Source organism: Anas platyrhynchos, chromosome 4, assembly GCF_047663525.1.
Source record: "Anas platyrhynchos isolate ZD024472 breed Pekin duck chromosome 4, IASCAAS_PekinDuck_T2T, whole genome shotgun sequence".
Taxonomy (NCBI): domain Eukaryota; kingdom Metazoa; phylum Chordata; class Aves; order Anseriformes; family Anatidae; genus Anas; species Anas platyrhynchos.
In genome coordinates this window covers 39,731,779-39,754,981 of record NC_092590.1, presented here as the reverse complement: position 1 = coordinate 39,754,981, position 23,203 = coordinate 39,731,779, and the positions used below count along the sequence as shown (strand labels likewise).

The following is a 23,203-nucleotide window of genomic DNA, read 5'->3' as shown; positions in this document are numbered from 1 at the left end:
TTGCCAATTAGGGACATTTGGAACCAAGAAGGGATCCCTGACAAGCATCAGAACAGGCAAGACAGTGACTCATACAAGTCACAGAAAAACTAGAGAAGTGAATCAGAAATTCTGCCAAAGTACAGCAGTAATTCATGAAAGCAAACCCACTATCTAGAATTATACGCAACTGCGTGAGAGCCACCATGTTCTTTCCTCTTTCTCTAACTCTAATTCTACCTTCCAGCCAAAATGATGCTGTTTTGGAACAAGGGGGATTGGTATATGGAGTCTGTGTCTCAGCTCCAAATCGTACATTTTCCATTTTATAAGTAATTGAAAAAACACGTAATTTGGGGAGCCAGACCTGGAAATCAAGTATACCTTACCTTTATAATATGATAAAAACCAAATAGTTTTTAATTGTTATAGGATCACTGAAATAAGGAGTTCTCAGAACTGAGTACCCCATTCTCTGTAATTAATTAAAAAAGGCTAACATTAAAAAATAAGTGCATTACAGTACAAGCATGTTTATGAAAAGCAGTCTCAATCTTACCATATAACACTGACAAAGTGTTAAACAACACTTTGCAAAACTATTTTTAATAACCACAAGGACAGCATAAAATGATGCAAGTGCTGAAGTTGTTGTACATATCTTACTTTGTGGTCCTAAACAGTACTGAGGAGGACTGCATCTTGATCTTGTCCAAATTGCAGTACTCCTAGCTGAGCTAAACAGTCTGGAGGGAGGAAGCTAATGATACTACTTAGCCAGTAGGCTCAGCTTGGGGAGAAAACTATACAGTCAATGCAGTCTGGGAAACCTGGGTGGAGCAGGAGGAGCAAAACCCCCAAAATGAAGGAAAAAGGCAACCCCTCTGGGGAGCTTGTTCAACTGTTTGCTTTCTTGTTAGTATTCTAAGAAAGCACTGTTAGATTGAGAGCACTGATGCAGTCATTTTAAAGGACAGAGGGGAAAAGGCTGTTTAACTTCAAATGCTGGCCAACTTGGGGCTCTGTCAGAGTAACTAACTCACAAAGCAGCTTGAGCACCACAGAAACTAGCAACGTGAGCGCTGCAACACAATGCAGATATTATCTTGCTTTCTATCACTCAACTGTGCTTCAGGGCCTTAGCCTTATCTGTTTTGTGACTGTTAGCTACACTGTGCCATTTCTTAGAAAGCAGCTTTCATAAGATCAAATGAATCCACCAACAAATGTATTCTTTTACCTCAGCACTTTAATTTAGTAGTGTTCTTCTCAAAGTACTTTAAGGGTTTTCACATGTTGTAAATATCTATGTGAAAGAATGGTAAGAGCAAGCAAAACTGCATCGGGATCCAAACCTTCATTTGATAACTGACATTAATTTTGCATGGCAAAGAATATCCATCTTGTGTTACCCATCATTTAATAGTGTTACACATTCATTATAATCTGCCCAAAGTCTGCTTCCTTCATGAAAAAGAGGCAAACAAGGAAAAAAAGAACACACGGAAAACATGATAAACATCAGAATACATTGTAGGGCTGTGAAGTCAGAAGAGACCTAATACACGGATGTAGCCCCAGGTGCTTTACATTGCATCATTAATTTCACAGGGAAAAGACTTAGGTTCAAGAAAATATTTATCAGATGCTTAAGCTGAAACCTCCTCTGATTAGCTAAAGCATATTTATGAAAAGAAAAAGGAAAATAAACTTATATATATAGTTGAGTTCTGAATCCTTGTGTTCACACATACTAAGAGAGCACCTCTGCCTCATTTCTTAGCATTTCCATTTCAGTGTGGTGGAGTTGTAATTTATTGCTGAAATGCTCTAATTCTTTCCATAAAAGCTCAAAAGGTGTTTATTAGCTTTTGAAAGTTACACTGTATAGGACTTACCTGCTTTTAACACTTTCTGCAACACTGTTAACGTATTCTTCATTGACCTAAAGAAAAGAAGCGAGTTTTCAAGTCACCCATGTCTGTATTAAGCATTAAGCAACATTTTGTAGGAAATATTTACATGCAAATACTTCATTTTTATTTTCTAATTCATTTCATTCCAGGCAAGAGCAATATGTTACAGTAGCATTTCTATTACAGGACAGTATGGCATTTTGCTTTTTTATTACCTCTGCAGGTGGCCAAGCCATTTTCTGCATAAACTATTCTACAGCTTTCACTTATGCCAGAAAAGCACAGTTGTATAATTGTAACTAAAATGAACTGTTTTGGGTTAATCATCCAAAAAGTCACAAAAGAGGCCTGTGACTGTAGACAAAAGCCACCTAAGCGAAATTTTCGAAAGCTAACAATACCTAAAACATTTACAGAGAGTTTCTTCCTAAGGTAACAAACCTAGGACTCCTAGTCTGGGAGGACATACTCATTGCTCATGTTTCATAAATTTAATGATTTTAATGTGGAAAACACTTCTGTTAACAACATTAAGCAATTATGAGTTTAATGGATGTGTGATTTCCAGAGCAATATAATACCTGTCTTGGAAATTAAGATTTATTTTTATTTTTTTTTTAAACACACAAGTAATCATTACCAATTATACAATAAAATTGTAATATATTTATATATATGTATAAAAGTGATGTGACACGTAAAGAACTGTGGCAAGAAAAAATACCAGAAACTTTGTTAATCACTTCCAGACAATAAATTACTCTGACTTAACTCATAATGTAAACAATTACCTTAATCTTCTAAAGCTTTGCGGGAGAAAGAAAGGTGTCCTATCATGATCAATGAACACGCCTGCACTTTTCCCATAACTATGTGTTCTTATCACTTCCCATATCAGCACAATCATCCTGTTCTAATTTTACTGCCTGGCTGAAAAATGAAGGCTGCATGAACGTGATTTTGAGGATGATAGAAAGGGCAGAGACATTCTTACAGCAGCATTTTAATCCTGAATTGGCTGAATTGGACTGCTAATAAAACTTAGGCTGTTTGTTAAAAGTGCAGTTTATAACTGTCCACAGTGGGAAACTGTACAAATTCAGAAGTTAACCTCCAGTCAAAGAACTCTCTAAAGGACTGTAATAGAAGGTTTATCCAAATGGCAGGTAGGCAAAGCTCACAGTGCCAGGACTCTTCACTAGGAAATAAACAACGATAATGTAAGTTCATCTTCTGAAAATTACACTTAGGAGGAAACAGAGACGGTAAAATCAGACCTAATTATCATGTTATCCAAACAGAAACCTGAAAGTCATGACCGAATTTATTAAAGTGAACTACGGTCTGTTTGATAGTGTTAGAATTGCAAAAGTTGTTTTAAGTAGTGATTCAACTAAAAAAGCAAGCTTTAACTCCTAATAAATATCTTCATATTTTCACTAAGAATATATTCATTAAGTATACATTCAATTCATTGGTGAAATTTAATGCTGTTTATGGAAGCACAAAGAAATAACAAAGAATAAACATGAGTTTTAAATACTTGCACAGTCTTTCACCTGCAAGTAAGTATGAACAGCTAATTCTCTTCTGTAGCTTTTTCCAATGCGCTCAAGACATTTTTGAATTTAATTTCAAATTTAATTTAAAATTTAATTTAAAAATGGAGGAAAATTTAATTTACCTCTAATATTCTACCTTGAGAAACGTTTACTTTTCCAAACATGGAATATTCATATTTCTGAATGATTTAAAATGATTTTCTTTTTCACAAGAGTCTCCAATATGTCAAGGTACTTTGCAAGATATATGATTTCAAAATGGCAGATAAACAATCCATATTTTTGTTAGACAGAATAAGTTTACTTTTTTCAGAGTCTATGAAACTTTTCTGTGAAGGACTTACTTTTCATTCTTTCAGTAGAGCACAACTTTCAGAAATAGTAAGTTCATATGATTTTATATCAAAATCTGACTGCAACAACTGTATTTATATACGTAATATGACTTTCCCTCCCCCCTTCAGCCATCTGAGTTGCACAGTTTTCTCCACATACAAAGACCAAGACATTAAGTGGTGTCTCCTCCAGCACTGAAGAAACCCCTCACAAAGGCCTGGTATACTGCAGCATCTCCTACAATATTATACTAAGACATGAATTTCCATGTTGTATTTCTACTAGTATGCTTTCCCTCTCTACAAAAACTTACCTCTGCTACAAAGATGATTATTACACAGTCATTCTTTTGCTCTTCAGAAAGTTCATAGAACAAGGAATGCAGTGTGGTCATCAGGTAACTTTGTTTTTCCCTTTTCACAGTAGGAATACCCATCACCAGTGAGACTGCAAAGAAAGAAAAGAAAAGCCACATCGTCTTAAGTCAGGTAAAGGGAAACTTTAATTCCATTTTAATTTTGATTTGACATGACTGGAAACATCTGAATGGGACTATCACATTAGAAAATAATTGCTACCATGAACATTCATTAATTAGTTCACTTGGTGACAGTTAATATTCCTATAAGGATACAGAAAAATTAGTCAGCATATTCCCATATTCTGACTATGACAGCATTTGACTTACTACCTGGAAGATATTCAGGCAGATTTAGGTTACAGATACCTGTGTCTGTGTTACAAGCACCAGTCTACACTAGGTAGATGGTAAATATCTGGGAACTCAGATATTACTTCTGGTAAACACAGATGTATCTGCTACTGAGTTTCAGAAGTGGGTATTGCAAAACAAATACTAGCTCTTGGTATGGAGTTGGAGATTTAAGAGTATTAAGAGTTAAAACAATGCTGCTGAAGTGAGGAAGTTCTCACAGGACAAGAGTGCAGAGTATCTCAGAAAGGAATCTAACTCAAAAATCCTTCTGAGCAGTTAAACTGACAGGAACCAATGGCTTTAACACAGTCAATAAGAACAAAGAAATGCGTGCATAATCAGTATTAAGAAGAAAGGAAATTAAATTGACTCTGGCAAAGACAGTGCTACTGTTAATATCATTAGCTGGTAAGCAGGACCATTCTTTTTTCATTGGAGAGGGCATTACTGAATTCAGTGACCACATATGGCTCAAAAAACCTATGCGATACTTAGTCCTTACAGACTATTCCCATTCACAACAAGCTTAGGAGGCTGGTAAGGAAGCAAAAGGTTTTGAAGAATAGGTGCAGTTAGTGACTTGCTCCAGACTTTATCATCAGTGCCAGTGTCAACTCGAAAATACAGAAGTTCCAATGTTCTTTTCCAGCACGTAACTTGCTAAACCACTGGGGTTTTTTTTGTTCTTACACGCTGAAGGTCAACCTGTACTTTCTAAAGCGTGGTCTTGCTATTGTGATTTTCATTTACCAATACATTACAAATTAAACATGGTGTGTTCTTTCAGTACTTATTACTTTTCTTCCAACTTTTTTTTTTTTTTGCTTGCTTACCTGTGCATCTGGACCCTCCCAACCCAACTTTGAATATGCTAGAACTTAATACAATATAAAAACATGCATTAAATATAAATTGAATTTTATTTCCTACCTCCAGTTCTCTGCTGCCCAACAATAACATTTGGAAAAATGGCATCTTCATATTCTCGAAGATGAGGTAGGTAGTAGTACATGTTTGTAAGGTGCAGAGGAAGTTTTCTGGTGAGGTTTAATACTTTCTCATCATCTTAAAGAAACATAAAATAAGAGGCTGTTAGCCATTACTTTACCTATTTTAACTAGCTATTACTATAGCTGTTTTCCTCAATTCAATATTAGCAGATTACCACAGACAAGGTTATTCAATCAGAACCATTCATCAAAAATGACTATATGCCACATAGTTCATAACGATTAATAATTACCCTGCCTGGTGGTCAAGTCTTGTTTCAGTCTAATGCCACTGTCCTAGTTTCTCCTGTCTGTCTCAGAAATGGGCCTGACAAGATCTCACAGGAGAGTTTACAGTAATGCTGCAGCACGTATGTGCTGCAGTCAGCCTGAGCCCCTCCTGTGGAAGATAAACTGAGGATGGCACAGTACGAACCCACCACACAGGAGATCATGCAAAGCTCCATGCCAGAATGTCCTGGGAGCTCCGCCTGCATTTCTCTGTGCCTAAACAGTTGCAGAACTGGGCCATCTTAAAATCAAGTGAACAGTTATTTTAAAAGCAGTGGGGAAATAAAAAAAATAAATCCAATTTTTGCACAAGTTGTTTACAGAAATTTTAAACAAATATATATTCTAATTAATAACTTTCTTAATTGTTTAAGAAAGTTAAGTGCTTTCCACAGAATTTAATGCACAGTGGTTTTCAGAGTTCAATCAGAAGTTCCCAGGTTATAAAAAGTCCTATGGTAAAAGAGACAACAAGATTCAGGCCTTTAAAAAAAAAAAAAAAATCAAAACAAAAACAAAAACAAAAAAACAACGTGGGAAACAAAAGACTGTTTAGCTTGGAGAAAAATAAGGAATATTTATTTTGCTTCACTAGAGTAAACTGAAGGTGAAAATAATTAGTTTATTCATGCTGAAATAACTGAAGTGTGACCTTATAAAAGTAATATATCTATTTTTTAAAAAGCCATATGAAAACCAGACACCAATCATTTACTAGTTTCTCTTCCTTGATATACACATTCCCAGTGTTCCAGTAGTAGTGAAAATTCTTTAAAATAAATTTACTGAAAGCTTGAACAACTTGATTCTTTAATCAATAAAAATTCAATTATAAAATTATATATTCAATTTCAAAAAGCAAAAAACATAATGTAAGATACCCATAGAATCAGAAAAGATGTGCACAAGTCAATTAAAAAAAAATAATTGAATGGATTAAAATGAAGACTACATTTCATTGTAGGAAGAATAAAAAATGGCCTTTCTTATCTTTAAGTAAACTTCCTGGAAACAGAACCGAAGGTCACTCCAGGCTTTATTCTACCAGTTGCCTTAAGGCTGAAATCTCTCTTTCATGACATATGGCTCCCACACTAGGATTCTGGCAGTCATTCTCTGCTACTGACTTTACTAGCTACCTACAACATGCATGAAAATACAGAAAAACTGAAAGAAAATACAGCTCCTATGAATTTATCTAGGGAGTCATTCCTACTTCAGTGGTTGCCTCCTCCAGATACTATCAGTTGTGCAAAGAGGCTGGCGCACTACATGGTATCAGAACAACACCTCAATTAGTTTCAGCCAACAAAATTGTGTTAACAGCCTTTCAGGGTGGTTTGTCATTAAATGTACTCGAATTTTGCTGCACAGAGGCATTTTTCCCCCCATTTAAACACCTTTGCAACTTTCTAGGGACTTCAATTCTTATTAGAAAGTAGTATCTATCAAGGGCTGGGCTTTATTGTGGAGGACTTTGCCTTTAACGCATACAATAGAAGTATACAAAATAAATTAAATAAAAAGAAAAAACATTAAGCGATTTTAACAAATTTCTGCTTTGAACCCTATGAAGCAAAAACTTAAACATTTCCTCACATTCAGCTGTTTTCAGTAAGGGTAAAAAGCAGAGAGGAAAGACTTGCATTCTCCTTCCTCTGCTGCTATTGTACATTAGGCAATAACTCTTCGTCTACAGCATGCGACACTACTGGTGGCTGACAACGCACTCTCCAGTCTAACACTTAGAAGGCCTACCCCACAGTTAAACATTTGCTTGTACGTATCTGAACAGTCCCACTGAATACTGAATAAACAAAGAGAGGCAGGGAAGACCAGGATTAAAAAAAAAAAAAGAAAAGCTAACTACCCCAAACCAGAATGCACCTTGTTGTTTTTTTTTCCCTCTCCAACAGTCCTGGTTAATTCTCTATTCTAATCAGATACCACCCTGCTGTACTGAATGCAAACAAGGTTTTTAAAGTAGCAGTTTTCAGTAGCATCCAGACTCTTTTTTTAAGTCTGAGTGTGCTGTGGAATGCTTTCAGGGCAGAGACACCCCCTTCTGGGTTTCCTCCTCTCCCCAGGGAAGTAGGTCTTGCAGTCTGAACAGGGAGGAAAGCAGATCCTGCACTACAACATCATTTCTTTTAGGGAACAGAATTGCATTGGCTGATCTGTTGTATGCAACTACCAGGGTACAGATAGGTAAAAATGTACAATAGCCCGTAAGGCAAAGATATAATATGTTTTTCAAATAAATGCGAACTTTTAATTAAATGATGGGAAGAAGCCAGATCACTACAGTGAATTTGATCGCATTTTGGTGTTCCTCTCACACACGAAAAAGGCACAGAAATTCCCCTTCAAAGGTTTGTGTTTCTTCTCTTAAACAGGCTTCACTTATAAGCAGTAGCCTTCCTTGTTCATTTTAATGAAAAATAAATAAATATATAAAAAAAGGAAAAGGAAAAAAAGTCATTCATTTACATTTTCCTGTTAATAACTACTTGCAAGATAAACATAATTTCTGGAAGGAAGATTCCTAGGCTATACCTAGCCAGCAGGACCTCACAGGACTTCTCAGCCCCTGGGTTCAGGCAAGCATGCAGCTGCATGCAGTCTGCCAGCGGGAATGAGACTGTGCATCCGCCATGCACAACGCTGTGCCTTGGGTTTACCAGAAGGAAATCCAGCACAAGAGAGGATGGCAAAGTACTCGTGGCAAAAACATCCCTCACCGGGAGAGGAGGGAACCAGGATTGAGGAACACACGAGGAGGTGTACCTGCCTTCCAGATTAGGTCTTAATATTATCAGCATGTGGTGGCATAGTAAAAGCTAGAAAAAATAGCTTATTCAGTGTTCTGTAGTTGTCAGTAACAGAGTTCAAACACTGTAAAAAGCTAGATTAACTAACAATATTACATGTTTGACTTGTGCTTACCCCTATGACACCACTGCAGTCAGTTCCTTTTATTTTTTCCCCTTATTTTTAAATTATCAACTGATACTATTTAAAGATGGGTTACAGGTTCTTTTACCACCTTTTTGGTTTCATTCCATAGAAACTTTTACCTAATATTGCTATCAACAAAGCATTACTTTTTCTCCTCACACCAATGATAAAGAAACATGAGCACACAAAACCAGAAATTTTAACACAGTAGATTTTCATGCATACAAACCTGTATGATTTGTTGTCGAGTTCATTCTTTTTGCAACTATACGTTTAATTTCATCCAGGGCACTGCTCAGTTCATGGGATCTTTTATTATTTTCTTTTTCAGCATACAGCAGTCTTTGCCGGAGTTCCAGAAACTGGCTTCGATACATGGCGAGGTCATTGTCTGCAATGAGAACATAACTTCTTTTCAGAGAAGTGAGCATACAATATACATGATGGTATAAAGTGAAAGTTGAAGAATAGGAGATAGTCCAAAAGAATGTATGACCAAGACTGTAAGACTGTATGAAATCACTCAATTTTTTACTCACAGAACGAAGAAGCCTGGAAGAGCATTCAGAATTAGGGAGTTTAGGCACCACTGCTGGGTAAAGGTTTGGAATTGAAGCCAAGAACTAGAGTATGACATTTGTAACAAGGAAAAATAATAAATGCCAGACTATGAGTTTCAAGCAAAGGCACTATCCAGTAAACCCAACATTTTTGGTAAGTATCTAATGCAGATGACCCCTTGTCACACTTAAGAGTGTCATTATGTAGTGTCTTACTTTGTATAAAACATTAGTAAGATTGAAAAAAAAATATATTAAGGTATTCAGTCTTCACTTATGATTTAAAAGTGTCTGGAGTATACAAACTATTAGTAGAGATGGTTATTTGAACTATATATATATCGATATATACTATATGAGCTATATATAATGATATTGATATATTTAATTCTCTAGATAACAACTGAAATTGTGCTCTGGATTGAAAGATGTCTTCATAATTTATAGCCCGCCTCTAACTAAATACCCTCAAATCATACTGATAGTAGAAACACTTTACTCTCTGTAATAGTTAATAGATGCCTTTGCTGTTCTCCATCATTTCAGATGATGTCAAGGTTATGTTTAGGCAGGATCCACATTCATAAGAAGCAAGTACTGTTAATTGCATACACAGGACTTCTCAGTTGTCACAGATGACGTACAAGACCCATAACCCTTTGCTGCCTCATCTCAATGTAAACAAAGATTGTAAGACTTGTTAAAATTAATGTAAGGAAACATTTCAATAATACTACTCACTTAGAAAGCAAAGAAAGTAGAGGGCATTAGATGGCATGGTTAACATTGGGAGAGAAAGAAAGCAGTTACTGTCTTTAGCAAACAAAAATAAAATAGATATTGCTTCCTTACAACTGACAGGCTAGGTAAACCAAATTTTCAAACTTGGGTTAGTGTAGGTCCACCTGGAAAAAAACACGCTTGTGTACTCAGCTGAGGAACTGAACCCCATGAAAAAATAGTATCAAAAGAATAGGTGAAATTTCACAACGTTGCTGTTCAAAGCTATGTTATTTCTGCAGGGATGCTCGCATGCAAATCAAATGTCACGGTAATAACCAAAAAGTTATTTTACTGTTTGACAATATAATGACATGCAACTTAATATGAAAAGATTCTCTGCTGCCAGAAACAACTTCACAAGGTCAACTATTTAAAAATAACTTTTGCTACTGATACGCATCAGAAAAAGCACTAAAATTTCAGGCAAATTAAGGATTTTGTGAGAGTTTTAACAGAGAAAAAAAAAAAAAGTGCTTTGAAAAAAAAAAACAAACAGTGAAGAATAGGATCTCCACTTTACAATGTTTTATAATTAAAGCTGGTTCTTTGTTGGTAGTAGTTTTAAGTTAAATGTTTTTATACAGACACTTCCATTCTATTCATGGACTGTGCTGAGTCCGAACCTTGGCAGGAGTGTCTTTCTAGGACCTACTCTTGTCTCCAAGCAGAGTGAGTTCCCAGGGAGTCTAGCCTGCTGAAGAGACTAAGGGCAAAATGTGCACGTAATACAAATTGGTGAGTGTTTGCAGAGGCCTTTCAATCAGAAATGATTTTGATTTTTAGCTAAATAGTAATTCCATTTGCATTAACTCAAATAGTCAATCAATAAATTAGAAGATAAAATCTGAAAAGATATAGGAAGGAAGCAGTTAGGGAAAAGTATTTTAATAGTAAACATGATCTGCGTTACTGTTATTATTATTTTTATTAGTGGTCTCAGTTAAAAAGTCAACATTAATATCAGTATGTAAATTAAAGATACAGTAATTGTAATTTTAACCTTTGGCAAAAAATAAAATGTATGTTTGGAACGCAGTACTAAACTTTTTGTATTTTGCTTTATAAGAAGAAACTGCCATAATCAGTATTTATTACTGACATAATTTTATCAAACTAAGACGATAAAATTAGAAGCATTTACACAGCTCAATACCCTAAATATTTAAATGGTCATTAAGCTTAGATGGATTTTAGTATGTGTGTGGAAAGTGTTGTTCCTTAAGTTTCTACAGATGTACACAGAACCAAAACAATGTCTTCCAATAGCTTGCTTAGAAAGAACCAGACGGAGCATTTCCACAAATATAACTCTAGCAAAGCTGGGAGAGCCAGGAGGAAGGAGCCTCAGATGTATCACAAAGCACTCTGTCTGTCCTCAGTGATAGCTTTACTTAGCAACACCTCTCGGAAGACTTTTTTCTGCAACTGGGACTGTCAGGAGAAAGAGACAGATGAAGACCCATGGCAAAACTACAAAAAATAACTGAAGATAAAGGCTTTATTTCCCCTTGGAGAGCTGAGGATTAATCACTGCGATGGGCTAAGAAAATCCTACCAGGAAATGTCAATGGGGTTATACTAGCTAAAAGCAGGGGTGAAAAACAGCCAGAATCAGAGGCAGCATTTAAAGCTTTTGCAATGAATCTTTAGCTCTGCTACATTTCTTCTGACCCTTCACCACACCGTCATATACATTTTTGGGTTCTGTAGTTCTAAAATAGTAATACTTGAAGCGGTTTTAACTGTAATCTTATCTCCTCATATATACATAAATATAACTTTCTGCACTGGAAACTGAAGTTGTTTAGAAACAATACTAATCTCTAAAACAAATACTGATTCTGAAATTCAGACAATTATTTCTCTTAGCTCCACACACACATACTTCCTATTATCATAAATGCTTCCAGTCTTATTAACAGTAGATTTCCAGGAATATGTAAGGAGCTCTGGAACAATCATCAAAACCCCCTTCTAATATTCAAGGAGGGGGAAAAAAAAGGAAAACTGGGGATGACAGAAAGGGTAGAAGAACTTTCCTCCCCATAGTCTAGCAGTTACCCTTGCTCCTATTTCTTGATGACAAGCTACATTCTCTACCATACCTATGGACACTTCCTTCTGGAAATTGAATTTTGGTTAATGCCCTCTTTAAAGAAAACTATATAAAGCAACTGCAAAAGATCTTGTACACTGCACTTGGAACCACTGCTCGGGTTAATGAAGCATATTAAACCACTGAGGCATGCGTTGCGTTAATAACTGTGGAGGTTTATTGTCTTCCTGTAACCGATCTAAAATAGAATAGAATAACAAGACTTCTAAATCTCGTAAGACATATAACAAGCTGAGTGTTGTTCTTTCAGAATGAGGAGAAAAAAATCCCCCAAACAATGCGTCTGTCTTAGTTCCGAACAGCCCGTTCTTACGCAAACACTTTGATTCAACAATGTGCTAAAGTCTAAGGGTATTTAAGCACCCTCCTCGATAAGGACACCTCCCTGAAATTGTGTATGACTGTTAAATACATTGTTTATAGCATTACAGCACAGTGACTTGTCCCTAACAGAAGGCTAGAGATAACCAAGAGAAACTACCATGAAGCCAGAAGCAGCGTCACCTGCACTAGGTACATTTATCCCTTAAGAATGGTCTGAGCCAAAACTGGGGTAGCCTCAATTGCTGAGCCTTAACTAGAGGACACAGCAGGTCCTAATGCATATCTTAAACTTTCAGGAGCCTCTGAAGTCAGTCAGTGTTCATGTTTTGTCTGCCCCCTGATAGCAAGTGGGCTACAGAGGCTATGGCTACAGTGTATGGTGGAGTCCAGAAGTAGAAGGAGGAGAAAAATTAAGGCACATGCCTCAGCTGGCTGGTTGAAACCTTTGCCCCACTATGATGCAGCAGCGTCAAACATGCAAGCTTGGCAGGCCAAACTATGGGGCTTAACATGCAGTGAGGGTTCTCTCACCGTGTTTTTACAGCTTGCTCTACAGGCGTCTAGCTAGGCCAAGTAACCAGGCAGCAGTATGCTCTCCCAGTCAGTCTACTTGTCTTTGACAGTCTCCACATCAAGAGCTTCAGGAGAGCGGAGGCCAGCAGGGCAACGTTTTATTAACACAGTGACATCCAATAAAGACTGTGCCAGCAGTTTTTGGTGGGAAGCTAGGGTTCCTCCACACAGCAACTAGGAAGAGAATCGAATCAGAATCACTTTCCAATACTAAAATGAACAAACAAGACAAAACAAACAGAAACTTCATGAAGTTAAAACAGATCAAAGTCAATAACTGAATATTAAATATACATGAAATTCCATAAAGAGCAAAGAGTCGCTACTGGTTTTAGCACAGAATCAATTTTACTAACCCCATTTACACTCTGTATCTAACTGAAAATAGAGATGGAAACAAACTTATTTTAGAGAAAAAACAACTAGAGTTCTGATAATATTTTCTAAAACACTGGCAAACAGTCCTTTTTCTATAGCTATGTCTTTTCCTGTATGAGAACCTAGTGAACAGGGATTTTAAAACATTCATCCAAAACATTTCTATGTAGAAAGCATTATTAAAATAAGTGGAGAAATGTATGAATTGAATAGCTATACTTTGGTGTTTGCCCATAATTAGTATCCTTTGGTTTTATCATAGCAATGTTATGGACACAATAAAGGTTCTTATTAGCAGTGGAAAATTCTGATTTGAATATGGTCTTTATCAGATAAATAAGAAGTACTCATTCACTTCAGACAATTAAATGGTTATTGCTTCTTTGTGGTTAGCATTTTATATATTTTTACTGTTCTGCCTGATGTAGCAACAATCACACATTTATACACACGTTTAATTAAATGCCTATCTACTAACTAAATTATTTCTGGATAAAAGTGTTTCTCAAGACTGAGTGTACAACGTTAGGAAAGCATGAAGGTCATGTTTACACTTGTTTAAGTAGAGGTCCTGATAATACACTGTGCAGCAAACAAAGAGTGGTCAGAAATTTTCCTTATTCCTTCCTCAACAAAAAAAAAAAAACAACATTAACTAGTTTCAGTTTTTACCTGAATCTTTTTAGAATTTATAACTCAATTCCTCTACTTCTGAAGACAAGGCAGCCACTATTCCACCTAAATTAACTGCAAAAAGCAGCAGTCTCTTAGTTTAGTAAATGACACATTTAGAAGCCAGTAAAGCCATACAACTTTTGTAAGTGTTGGATACAAATTTTGGTATAAAATTTGGGACCAGTGAATACTCAGTCTCAAGTTCCATCTGAAGTTGTTGTAGTTTTTTTTTTTTGTTGTTTTGTTTTGTTTGCTTTTTAAAGACTGAAATGGAGAACCACGTAAAGAAACCAAATAATGCCTACTGTGCATTTTGGTCACATCCCAACTGTGTGCTGGGGCAATACCAGGCTGTGTATTAACTTCTGTATGCTTTTGGTTCCACTGGAAGGAAACGGATGCACAAAGACAGGAGGGATGAAGTAGACCATCATTCAAGCCCCTGATCTGGACAACTGGGTGCCCGGGCTTGGTGGCTGGAAACTGCCTAACAGGCCTAGAGAATACAGGAAAACTCTTTTCTGCTTGTTCATAAAACTGAACAAGCTGTATTGGCTGAAATGAGATCGGTGTAATTCAAGACTCCTTATCAGCCCATCAATTTGCCACTACTTAATTGAAGCTTTAGGCCACAGCGTGCCAGTTGGGTCTGGATAGGAAACCCACAAAGAGCTCCGTCACAAATGACGATCACACAGGGAGCTCCACTTGGGTGCACAGCAGGGGCTGGCCAGCAGCAGCAATGTCACACCACGTACAGAAGGTTAGTGGAAATAAAGGGAAGAAACATGTAGCCTGCTGTTTGTACTGGCACGTACATTACATTATTTCAACTGCAAACAACTGGCATTCATTAGAAACTTCTTTGTAACCCTTTGCACCCCTTCTTGCTGATATGTTAAGCCTTGTGAAATAATGAAACATTTACTATATTAAACAATTTGATAAACCTTAAGTATACTTCTGTGAGTGTGATTAAGCATGAACAGTTCCCTTTTTCTTTCCCCAACTTTAAAGAGATAAATAGAGAAACACAGGTTTCACAGTGTTTGTCTCAAACCATACATATTAAGATGCTTAGACATTTATATTAACATGCTTACATGTGACATCATATTTTAGCGTTGCTGTCTCCTAACTTCCAGACAAACTTTAATCTTAATTTACTTGGATTAAGCGTCCCACAAATGTAGGTGAAGAGGGCATCAGCACCATATAAATCAATTCTAAGGGATCTAATCCTGTTACCTTTACAGGCACCATTAAGAAGCACTGCCCCATGAGATGATTCTATTTACCTCGCTGCTGTGACAAGCAAATAAATAAATAAATAAATCACTGTTATTCAGTCAAGTCACTGAAGTTGACTAGACTAGGACTAGAGGAAATGGTCTCAAGTTCTACCAGGGGAGGTTTAGGTTAGAAATTGAGACATTTCTCCTCAGAAAGAGCAGTCAGGCACTGGAACGGGTTTGCCCAGGGAGGTGGTGGAGTCACCGTCCCTGGGAGCGTTCAAGGAAAGGTTAGACGTGGTGCTTGGGGACATGGTTTAGTGGGTGACGTTAGTAGTAGGGGGATGGTTGGACCAGATGATCTTGGAGGGCTTAATGATTCTAAGTTTTTATTTGGGAATAGTCTTTCCAGAGAAGAAACTTCATGTAAATTCATAATGAGAATGCACTCTTGCCTTCTTTACTGTTTATAAAATGGAGAAAAAAAAATTGCTACCTCCTTACTACTTTTTTTTATACCTATTATATTTTGTGTTGATTAATACTTTCATGGATAAAACCATGTGAGAAAATCACTACACAAATTATAAGTTATTTACTAGTTGCTATAACTACAAATGTATATAAAGAGTATTTACATGAGAGCAAATACTTTTGGTCAGGTGAACTAACAAGTGGATTGTAATTCGGTTGCATAACAGTAGGAACATCTGCATCATCCTGATAACAGCCTTTCCTATCCCCAGTTGCAAAGTGCTTGCTTCAGACAGGTTTTGCTTAGGGCCTGGGGAGGGACCAAGAAGCTCATGGCAAAACCATGCAGGATGTGGAGCAGGTATTGCTACACCAGTCAAACCGAGTACTGGCTAACAGCAGCCTGTGTTTACAAGCACTCTAGAGGATGCTAAAGGAATCACCATACAAGCCTAGATGCAGTATCAAGATTTGCTGAAGATGTGGTGACTACCAATTGTCTCTGTAATTACTTTTTCTGCCACAAAATACAGTCAGCCTATTGAAACTGAAACCTCTGCTCGTACATATTTATTAAGTAATGGAAACAATGAATACACAGCTTTTTAAGGATAGCTAAAACGTTTATAATAAGACAGTATCAGAGTCCAAAATAGCTGAAGTTTAATGACTGTCAGATTCTGTACTTTCATTTAAAGTGCGTAAGTTATGCATGAACATCTTCCTTGCTGTGCCAGTTCAAGTTACCTGTTGTTGAATTAAGTCTCAAAATTTCAATTATAATCTCTCAAGCTAGCTAGCCCCTTACTATAAGGCATCTAAAGGTCTCTGTGTTTTGTTTTTCCCCCCCCACTGAAATCAGGACAGAGCTAATATGTGATTTACACTTCAGGCTAACACCAAAGGGCTGAAAGGCTCTAAGACAGCAGGCAAATCAAACACTGGTTTACAGGGCTATTATATACTTCACATATTAGAGTATGAAGCTAGGATGCCCTGTCCTAGCTGTAAAACAAATTAATTTTTTTTTTTTTTTACGATCCCAGTATCAACGCAATCCAAGAAACAATAAATGTCTAGAAACCAAAGTGTACACTACAGACTGCAACTGCTGAGTGTGAAACTGATTTCAAAGATCAAGACCAGCTGGCACGTTTTGATAGGTAAGTCAGAGAAGCAAACTGGAGTAACTGCAGATCTAACAAATGTGTAGAAGAAAATGAGACAGAGAAGAACTTCCGACAAACAGGTAAAAGAAGTGGGAGCTGATAAGCATTAGAGACAGTACTTGATGTCTCAGTAACAGGTGAGATAAGTGAAAAGGGCTTTAGAAAAGAAAACAAATGGATCATGTTTGAGGTGTGAGAAAAGTAGGAACTCCAGCACTGCTCTAGGCATGTTGCTAGAGGGGTAAGTACAGCAGGGAGGATGGGAAGAAGTTTAACAATACCTAAGCAGAGCTATATGCCTGCTGTGGGGGAAAGAGATTTGTTTCAGCTCCTTAGATATTGTCATGTCTTAGTCATAATGATGGAGCAGCATTTGGTTTGCTCCCAATTCTCCTCTTTGTGGAAAAAAGTAACAACATAGGATGGTTCTTGGGGGTTTTCTTGGTATAGGTAGGACATTTCTGTGTTCTAGCACCCCTCAAGAACAAAAATTGCACTTTTCCAGTGAAATAAACTTAATACAAAGTCATTTACCACATGCACCTTTACTTACAATTATCTACTCTTCGTTGAACATTGTAAATTAACATTAATAACGGTTAAAAGTTTGTTAATTAAAAAAAGGTGCTAAAATAAATAGAAAAATACATCGTTTGAGAAGAATTAGTTACTCTGTTGTGGAGAAGGAGACATCTGTGGAATGACAAAAGTTAAGTCAATACACACAGAGAAGGAAACACCACCACCACGCCCCCCCCCCAAAAAAAAAAAAAAAAAAAAAAAAGGAACAAACAAACAAAGCCATAGACACGGAACACCAGCAGAGAAAGGTCAAAAAGAAAGGTGATTGAAAATGGTACTTCAGCAAACGAGCCATAAAATAGAAGTCACAAAAGAACATGGTGATACATGGATGTAGGCTGTGGCTGGGACAAACCCTCTCTTTCTATTATCTTTCAGATCTTAGTTTCTTAAGACACACCCTATTTTTTCTTTGCTTATCATTCCCTGCTCGTAGCAGAACTGCCACTTTAAAAAAGTGTCAAGTGCTGTAAGATCGACAGCTGCCTAGCTGAGGAGAAACAACGAAGGCAGGAGGGTCGGCATTGCCTCAGCTCCATTCAACACTGCATTACGAGGCTGAGGGCTCTACTGGCACCTCAGTTGGTCACAAAACCTACCAATATAAGCAAAATCTAACAGCTAGCACAAGTTCTGTCTTCATCCCAGCAATTACTGATTGGCTTAATTCTTCTGCATCCATAAAGCCAGACCTTTTTGAACGCGTAAGTAGGAAACTCTTCAAAACCCATTCTCTCTGCCCCATCCCAAGCAAACTGCCACATTAACGAGCTGTCTGCCAGCCTTCAAGGCGTTACTGGGAGAGACTATCAATTTATTTTTTGGAAAATAACATCAGCTTCACCATTCCTGCGCCGGCTCAGAGGACCTTAAGGTGATCTGGCAGGTGCCACTTACATAGCCCATTAAAAAGACGCACCGCTTATAAACAGAAACAAGGGTCAGGTGCCTCTCTGCGGACCGAGCAATCCCTCGTAGCGCTGGAAGTGCCTGCAGGTGAGGCACAAACACCTCGGGTAGCGCTGCTCTGTCCCCCTTGAGTACCACCACAAACAAAACCGCGGCGCTCACCCCCTCCCCATCCTAACCCTAGGAGAAAAGCTCTGTTAGGGGTACCTCGCACAGGACCTCACGGGGGATTTTTCGTGTCCCCTGCGCCCACGCCCGGCCGCGGAGCCCCGGCAGCGCCCCCCTCGCCTCTCCAGCCCCCTTGGCAGCTCTCACCTGTCCCCCCCGGCCACGCCGCGTACCACAGCAGGGAGCCGGCGGCGCCCAGGCACAGCGCGGCCAGCAGCGGGCCCTGCCGGAGCCGCATCTCCCGGCGGGGAGCTCCCGCAGCCCCGGCACAGCCCCGGCACAGCCCGGGCAGCAGCCGCCGGGCGGGGCCGCGCCGCCCTCAGCGCCCACGGGGCCGGGCAGCGCCGGGGAGGAGCCGCCGAGGGGACGGGGACCGGGAGCGGGACCGGGAGCGGGACGAGGCGGCGGCGCCTCAGGTGCTCGGGGCGGGGGGCACTGGGGATGAGGGGCGCCTGGGGGGCTCCCGCAGCACCGAACCTAACGGGATTCCTGCCTGCACGGCTGAGCCTTAACGTGCCGGCGGCTGCCGTCGTGCCCCTGATGGCAGGCAACGCGTGGGGACGAGGAGATGGCCACAGCGCGGCTGTAACGCCGGGGGGGATGCAGATTTCAGAGCCGCATCCCAGCTTTATGTGAAAAAAGCCCTCCTCTCCCTGCCTTTCCTTTGCTGGGACACCTGCACCAACTGCTCGCAAAGCCACTCAAATTGGGGATTAAAAAAAAAAAAAACAAAACATGATTTCCAGTTTGGTATCACAAAGACATAAAGGACCAATTGAGAAATCATACTGGACTTTGTTAGCTGATAAGAGCAGTAATTTACTAGCTGCTGTTTCCTTATTGCCACCGTATATTACTCATCACCTTTTTTTACCCAAATGATGTAGTATTTTCTATCGTTTGCTTTATAAAAATACGCTTGTATTATTAACACAACAGCTCCTTTTCTCTAAGCTTACTTAACAACTGCATCTCATCTTAAACCAAAACACTGAATCACTTGGAACAGTGTTGTATAAAGCAAACCCCAAACCTGCAGCACTGTTTGGTGTCCGGACACAACTATGCTGGAGCCCTAACGTGAGCACTGCCTCTATGCACTCTTTATTACTACACTAACATCATAAGTACACCGCCTTTTGAAAGCTAATCTTAGACTATCAAAATTCCCATCGCTGCTCTGGCTAGTTAGTGTAATCTTCCCATGTTTGAACTTTTACGCGGATGGGTTTACTTCTCCCTTTAACAATTACTTTGAATTGTGAATGTTACTCATTAATAATGCAGGAGAGTGCTAAGTAGCCTGCATCAGGATACAAATGGAGAGCTACAAATCTCAGCACAGCTCCTTGAATCACTAGGAAACCTGGAGTTAGGCTTCCCTATTCCTGATCTGTCCTCATTCACTAAACTAAACTTCCCCTTTCCTTCTGTTACTGACTGTATCTTGCTTTGATATTTTTACTGAGAAATCTTCTAAACTACACTTACTTTAAAAATGTTTACAGTTCTTGTTATTAACCAACATAATTACAACTCAGTGCTCTTATGCTCTATTGCCTGCTCATCAGCATTGCTCTCTCCAAGTTAACACATTAAAAGACCAAGACAATACTCTTAAAGGAAGATCAATGTAAGTTTTGGCACATTTTTAGTCAAGTAGAGATTCAGACCTGAGAGGAACAAGTAAATATTAAGTATGTCATATGTAATGAATTAATTACCTGTTAATTGACTGGCCGGTGTGTGTTTGTTACAGAGCCAATGTGAACCAGTATTTGATGTTGTCAAGCAGGAGGGATACCAAAGATATGAATAACAGAAAGCTAACACACACTTAATTTTAGTCCATTTTCAGAGCCAGTAAGAAAAATATTTTCATCACACACTTGTAGAAACTACATACTGTACAGGAAACATCTGTGGAGACTGGCACTGAATGCATTAGATGTTATTTATTGAGGCTGACTCTAAAGCAGACACAGTTACTACTCAGCCATGCTGAATTGTGGTGATCATTTACTTAATGCTGACTTAGACTGGTGTATTAACTTTTGATGAGGTAGTACATTAACTGTTCCTCTAAAAAATCAAAATACCAGATCACTGGAAACATAATGAACTTCCACTGCCTTGGGACCAACTTGCAAAGAAGCCCTCTTATTTGCTTCATGTTTTCCTAAAATCTTCCTCCCAGTGTTCTCGTCATATGTTATTTTATATACTCAAGAAATAACTAATAAATAAATAAATAAAATGTGCAGTATTTTTGTTTGTTTTTGGAGGGGGCTAAACAGCTCAGACCAGTTTTACCTCCCAGCAGCATTTCTGGCAAACTAATAACCTTAAAAAATAAACAACTGTATAGAACATAACACTGGGGAACCCCTACCACCTACTAAGCAAGTCAGTCATTCAGTGGGCTAGTTCCATTGAGACAGCTTACCTGCAAGACAAGGTTTCTGTGCTTGTCCTCATGCTTTTTAAATGAAAATCCTTTCTTGTACATTGCTATGTAACTTGAGCGTCTTGCATTTTCAGTGTTGTTTTCACACATCTCTGTGTATGCAAACATAGAGATAAGAAAGATTAAAATAAATATTTGACAAAATAAACACTCATGGGTGAAACAACTATTGGATTATTCTGCGTGTAAGTTGTAGCTGTCCTTCATCTACAGGGTACACGAACAAAGCATAGCTACTGGTAACAATAGGTGATAGTCACTGCCATGGAAAGTTTTCTGATAGTGCAGAGATCCAGCTGATATTGCTGGTTAAAGTCCCCTTTTATTTGCCCTGCTATCATTTAAGAAAGGTAACTTTAAAAGGTAAACAATAGTTCATTATCTTTCCTTCAAAGTCTCTGCGAAGGTAGCCTTGGAAGGCAACCACTGAACACAAAAGGAATAAGCTAGAACTTAAGCTAGAACTTTTTTTTTTTTTTTTTTTAAGTTACCCCCTTATGTTTTTGAACGTCCTAATAAAAATTATGAATTGACTGAACATGATGATACAGCAGGGTCTTGCATGAGTCAAGTAGTAACATTTGGGTAAATTGGCCACATTCTCTACTGGATCACTCAGTTGTGTAAAGAAGGTTTAAGTCAAGAGTTTACACTTGCTTGTTGTACACCAAAAAGATGATCAAGATCAAGTTTGGAACTCAACATGAAATTAATGCACCCAAAATCACTGATTTATATATAAACACCTTTATCTTTTGTCATATTTACAGTAATTAGGCTCTGTATCCTTTTAATAACTTATACAAAGCTGTGAAAAAAATGTCAAAAATGTAAGCTTTATTTTTAAAGCAATAATTGGTTATGGAATTTACATTTCAAAAACACAGATTTAAGTACATCGTATGAGTGAGAAAGTTATAAGCTAGATTAAAACTTGCCTCTATGAAGTTCTTGCATTTCAGAAGCACTTCAAGGAAAACAAGACCTACAAAATTTTCAAGCTTACCCCAGCAAGTTTAATGACAACACAAAAAGTATTTTACAATGTATTGTCAATGCCAAATATTTTTCACATCAATCGTAGAGACTGGAAACAGTAAGAATCAACTGAGAAAACAATAGTGTACTATGCATGTTTACTGTTAAAGATTATTGTAAAACAAAGTGGAACAACTTCCAGAACCTGTGGTACAAAAAAATGTTGCTTTGGTTCTTAAGAATCCATGCAAAAAGGAAGTTCTATTTAAGTCTAAATAAATAAGTAATAAAATAAAAAAGCATCCAAATCATTAAAAAGCTGTTTAATTAAATAAAAGATGTAACAAAGCCGAACGCTTGAATGAGACAGTATTAAGGCGTTATTTTGGTAGCCATCAGCTAGAAAGTTCCCTCAGTGTTGTTTGCACAGCCCCTCACTTAAAGGATGCACCTGCAGGACTTTCCAAGCAATTCTGGTAGCTTCTCGTCAGCTCCTCGTCAGCTATCTCGGAGCAATCAGCGTGTGGGCACGAAGACTGACCAGAAGGACCTGACTGCCCTTGGATTTCTTACCAGCATTTCCTCATGTTGTCGCAATTCCTCCATCATCCCAAAGTCAAGCCGTAACACCCCACTGCTGCTGACACCAGGAATCTCCTGACAATAGCCATCACACCCTCCTGCCACCCAGTAAGTTTACTTTTTAATAGAGAGAAACACCTCTTAGTTTATTTTTATCCTGTAGCACACCAATGTTTTATGACTCAGATTGCTCATTTATGAAGCCACACTCTGGAAAGAGTGATTGAGTGCCTGCCGCCTGTTAGCACCACCCGTCCCCACAGTTTTCAGGAGCTGGAATCAGAGCTGAGGTCAAACACCTGAATTTCTCAGATCAGTGACTCCCTCATGTGAAACTCCTCACCCCTGTAAGTGCACCAATCTGAATGGTAAAACAATAGATGTGTTGGCCCACCCTCCGAAATCCCGTGTGACACAGGCCACCAGGCCCTTCATACTGTGTGAAAGGTACTTCCATTTCCTCCCTTCGGAGAGGTACCTGCCTATG

The 23,203-nt window shown here is 38.3% G+C and overlaps 1 protein-coding gene across 5 annotated transcripts in view; it reads right to left on the bottom strand.

The window, feature by feature from the left end:
* Positions 1–23,203, bottom strand: part of MGAT4D (MGAT4 family member D) — a 54,795-nt gene that overhangs the window by 16,340 nt on the left and 15,252 nt on the right. Inside the window, exons 4-8 of one of the 5 annotated variants that reach the window (XM_038178929.2) lie at positions 21,136–21,248; positions 8,976–9,137; positions 5,439–5,573; positions 4,107–4,240; positions 1,878–1,924 (exon numbers count right to left, since the gene is read on the bottom strand). In XM_038178929.2, coding sequence (XP_038034857.1) covers positions 1,878–1,924; positions 4,107–4,240; positions 5,439–5,573; positions 8,976–9,123 — 464 coding nt within the window. In that variant the 5' untranslated portion in view covers positions 9,124–9,137; positions 21,136–21,248. Of the gene's footprint in view, positions 1–1,877; positions 1,925–4,106; positions 4,241–5,438; positions 5,574–8,975; positions 9,138–13,060; positions 13,277–18,267; positions 18,359–18,456; positions 18,561–18,836; positions 19,121–21,135; positions 21,249–23,203 lie in introns of those variants that run through there. The other 4 variants (XM_027456723.3, XM_072036767.1, XM_038178927.2 and 1 more) reach the window with 4 other exon arrangements.